The sequence below is a fragment of the Sus scrofa genome, chromosome 2 (genome assembly GCF_000003025.6).
Source record: "Sus scrofa isolate TJ Tabasco breed Duroc chromosome 2, Sscrofa11.1, whole genome shotgun sequence".
NCBI classification, from domain to species: domain Eukaryota; kingdom Metazoa; phylum Chordata; class Mammalia; order Artiodactyla; family Suidae; genus Sus; species Sus scrofa.
Window position 1 is genome coordinate 55,133,968 of NC_010444.4, and position 4,957 is coordinate 55,138,924.

A 4,957-nucleotide genomic window follows, 5' to 3' on the forward strand; every position below is an offset into this window, starting at 1 on the left:
GGTATTTCACTGAAAAGGGGTACGACAAACATTTCTGATCTGGCATAAGTTTTATCTCTTGTTAGTGGCTGTAAGTTAAAAATGTATGTGCTATTGAAATTAGATAAAAGGCACCCTTCAGAGAAGAGTACTCATTTGTTTGTAAATTATACCTAATTAAAAAAAATAATAACTCCAACATTTTTGACTACATTATTTATTCTTTGAATAGATATTTATTTTGAGGTGTGGCTTAGAAATGTTTAATAAGCACTTACGATTAACAAATTTTTAGCAGTCTACACTAGACTTGTTGATGACAGCTTTGTAAATAATCCCAAAGCTGAAGGTCCATCTGCATTTCAAGGTAAAACAGAAAGAAAAGTCAGGGATATAGTGCATATCTAACCTCTCTTGTGGAAATATTCTACAATAACTTGTAGAATCTTGAATTTTGGGATAAATCATTGTTATCTTAACCATGATTTAGGGCAAGACATCGATCCATACACTTTCTCAGGGCTCCCCTGACATCATTGTTCCTCAGACTATAGATGAGGGGGTTCAGCACAGGGGTAAAGATAATATAGTATACTGACACAACTTTATTGTAGTTAGCTGACCTGTAGGATTTTGGTTTCATGTAGGTAAAAATGCCAGCTCCAAAAAAGAGCCCTACCACACAGATATGTGAAGAGCAGGTGGCAAAAGCCTTCTTTAGGGCTTCATTAGAATGCATCTGGAGAACAGCAGTGAGGATAAGACTATAGGAAATCAGGATGAGGGAAATGGGGACAAGAAGCATTAACACACAGCAGATGTACATGGCAGACTCAAATACAGAAGGGTCAGCACAAGCCAAACGCACCAGAGAGGGAGCCTCACAAAAGAAATGATCAATCTCATGTGAACTGCAATATGAAAAGGTCAGGGTAGCAGCAGCCTGCATGAGTCCGTCAGCTGAACCCAGGAACCAAGACCCCAAAATCATTCTCAGGCATATTTGCCAGCTCATGAGGACTGGGTATCTCAGTGGGTGGCAAATAGCGACATAGCGGTCATAGGACATGGCTGCTAAGAGGAAGCACTCACCCCCTCCCAAAGTGAGGAGGAAAAAGATCTGCAACCCACAGCCAGCAGGGGAGATGGAATTTCTGCCAGTCAAGTAGTCAGCAGCCATTTTGGGCACAACTGTGGAAACCAGCATTATGTCCATGAGGGAAAGTTGAGTCAGTAGGAAGTACATGGGCCTGTGGAGTTGGGGGTCCAGGAGAATCAGGAGAAGCATGAGAGCATTGCCCACTAAGGAGGCGAAGGCTGTTGTCAGAACCATCATAAAGAGTAATAGATTTGCTCCTGTGTGGTTAAGGAGTCCTAGGAGAATGAAATCTGAAGTGAGATTCCAGTTTTCCATGATTTCAAACAAGAGTGACACTGCAAATGGAGAAATAGATGAGGATTACACATAGATATCAAAATTTATTAAAACATGTTAAAATTAGATACTTTTGATTGATCTCCATTAATCCATAGAGGCATTTTTGCTCTACAAAAAAGAAGACTTCTCTTTTTAGCCCTAAGAAATGGAAGTATTGAGGTTACAGGTAAAAACAAAACTTAGCTTGGGATTGTTAAATTGTTAATGCATTTAGCTTAACCTCACCAAGTTATGCATTTAAAAGAAAAATAATTGTTCTTAGGCTATGTTCACCGAATCTGGGCCTATAATACTAACTGCAAACTTTAGCTGTAAAATGGCACTTTAGTATAGGTGGAATGGGTTTTATTTGTAAGACTCAATCAACAAGTGATATAACTGTGATTTTTCTGGAGTTCAAATTTCATAAGTGAAAATAATAAATATTAAGAGATGAATATTACTTACATAAGTTAAAAACAGTGAATCCCAATAACCTGGATTTGTACCCCCTCTGAGTGGCATCTTCCTAATGCACTTCTTTGAGTAGAGGAAGGCTCTTCTAGTCTTGCAGCCTCAAGCTTGCTCATATCAGCATCTGCAGTGAACTTTTAAGGGGTGTGGCCTGTTGCCATCTTATTCTAAAATTACTATCCTATTAAGATGTCACAACTGCATCAGTATGAAGCTTTGGATGTCAAAGTTGTTTAATTTTAAAGGATTTTGTAGGTCCCCAGCACTTCAGTATATTCCCCTATATGCTTTCTGAGTGCCATGATTCATTAAAAATAGGAAAGCATTATTTACAAAAAAAAGTATGTAAATAAATGTCCTTGGAATGAGACACTTATTTAAAAATACATGAAGGATTGGATTAATCTGATTTTGGTATTATTTATTTAAACATTAGTGTGAATGGAGGATAAAAGAGTGTATTAAAATACAAGATTTTTGTCAAACCTAATAACTAAGTTGATAGAACCTATGGTAGAATTCTGCTATATTTTCCTTTTTGAACTTTATTTGCTAGTATTACTATGTGTTGTTGTAAGTTGAAATAATTTTGTATCTATATTATACAATTTTATATTTATATATCTGCATCTATGTAATAAAATGTGTAACAAAAGCAAGGACTGTTATAGCAGATTACATTTTGTATGTGTGTATGTGTGCCAAGATCATTCCCATTTGATTCTATCTGGGATACTTTTTTCATGAATTTATTATTGTTTTAATTTACATTTTCACAGAGCAGGAAAAAATTAAAAAAAAAAAAACAAACCTCCATTTTACTATTCTTCTGGCCCTGTCTAAAATAAACATAGAGATCACCTCCCACAACTGTAAATAATCAACTGGAATAATCAGTGGGAATAAGTACCTCTCTAAAAACATGAAATGTATTTTTTTTTTTTAATTTTACAGCCACACCTGTGGCATTTGGTCTCAGGTTAGTGCTCAAATCAGAACTGCAGCTGGGCCTAAGCCAGCCATGGCAACGCAGGATCTTAACAGTGCAAACTATGCTGCAGCTTGCATCAATGCCAGATCCTCAACCCACTGAGCAAGGCCAGAGATCACCAAAATTAAATTAAAAATGATTTATGTTAAATTCACTGAATAGCTGAGTCATTTCCAAATATATTATTGAAACATATATTACTAAACACAGGCTTGCTTTTAGAGAGAAACTTCAGTTTTTTGGGAATATTAGTGTTTATGTATGGTGCCAAAATTAGAAATCTTCTGTGAGAAAACATCTAGAAATTATAAAAAAGTATTTGTAAATTTGCCAATGTGCAGAATACTAATGTAGTTCCCATCATGGTGCAGTGGTTAACGAATCCGACTAGGAACCATGAGGTTGTGGCTTCGGTCCTTGCCCTTGCTCAGTGGGTTAAGGATCCAGCATTGCTGTGAGCTGTGGTGTAGGTCACAGACGCAGCTCGGATCCCATGTTGCTGTGGCTCTGGTGTAGGCCGGTGGCTACAGCTCCAATTTGACCCCTAGCCTGGGAACTTCCATATGCCGTGGGAGTGGCACTAGAAAAAGTAAAAAGACAAAAAACAAAACATAACAGAATACTAATGTAAAAAAATTCAGAATTTCATACCCTGGTTTTCATTAGATATTACATGTTTCTAAGTGTTTAAAAATTAGTATAAGTTATTAAATCTACTAATTTATTAATTAATTAACAAATACTTGAAACATATACATATGCCAAAAAAATAGGCTGTGTGATTTTGGTAAAATAATATTTTTTAAAAGGAATCTTTGGACACGAATTTTATGTTTGGTCTGGACTGGGTACAATTGAGATTAACTTAATTGGGTTTTGATATCAAAGTTAAACTGATGCAAAATTGGATTTGGCCTTTCCTCTGATAAAAGAACAAAGAAACTTGTTTTTTTAGAAATCTGGTCTTGATAATGATACCAGAAACTTGATACCAGAATCTGGGTTCTTGTTCATGGCAGTCAAAGAATGAATTCCATGAACACACAAGCAAGCAAAGCAAAGTCTTTATTAAAGGAAAGCAAATAACTCCTAGGGCTGCTGGAGGGGGAGAATAGTCCCCTTCTTTACTGTCCTATAGGAGTTTTTATTCCTTAAAGATGGGGGGTACCGACATAGGGTCCAAAAAGATGTGGTTTTCTCCCATTGGCCTTGCTCAATTACTTATATCAGTCCTTGTCCAATAGGGGTTTTAGGGTTGGATATCTCCCATAAGTTTTATGTTTGTTTTGTTTTTCTTTTCTTTGATTAAGTCACTATTCCTCTCATTCCTTTTTATCAGTTGAGGAGTGGGCTAGAGATTTGTATTTCCTATAGTAGACAAAGCCTGTGGGGAATGCAAGTTTCCTATAATAAAACAAGGCCTGTGGAGGTGTTACTCCCTGGAGGCCTAAGCCACAAATATTAATCAATATCCATATCAAAAGAATGTATCTGAGCCCATGCTACTACACTAACTACCTGAGTTAGTATTCTGTCTCAAAAATAAGATATTTTGAAAGTATTGTTTCTTTACCTAACCTGAATAGTTACCTGCTTAGGAAACAAAGAAATAAAAAACAAATATTTTGTGTCTTTCAAAAAGAATCACCTGTGTTTTATTGTCTTTATCAGATCTTGTATCACATTAGTAAATTTAGTTGTCTAGATGTTAAAACAATTGTTTGTCTCAGAAGTATGTAAGCTACTATATTTGCTTATGAAGTCTTCTATTGTCATTTTGATTAAGTAGATAAATTTAGCATTGTTTTACAATAGATTATGCTTCTTTTAACTAGCATTTTAAAACTTTTTTGATATATATATATGTATATATATTTTTGTCTTTTGAGTTTTTAGGGCTGCACCTGCAGCATATGAAGGTTCTCAGGCTAGGGATCTAACTGGAGCTAGACCTGGCCTATGCCAGGGACACAGCAATGCCAGATCTGAGCTGCATCTGTGACCTACACACCACAGCTCATGGCGACACTGTATCCTTAACCCACTGAGCGAGGCCAGGAATGGAACCCGCAACCTCATGGTTCCTAGTTGGATTT

General features: G+C 36.3%; 1 protein-coding gene across 1 annotated transcript; it reads right to left on the reverse strand.

The window, feature by feature from the left end:
• On the reverse strand, positions 455–1,429 carry LOC110259600 (olfactory receptor 2T8-like). The gene has a single exon (XM_021085076.1). The coding sequence runs from the start codon at positions 1,391–1,393 to the stop codon at positions 455–457; it is 939 nt and encodes a 312-aa protein (XP_020940735.1). The 5' UTR covers positions 1,394–1,429.

Coding starts and splice junctions, on each gene's coding strand:
- LOC110259600 (XM_021085076.1), bottom strand. CDS start 1,393: ATGGAAAACTGGAATCTCACTTCAGATTTCATTCTCCTAGGACTCCTT.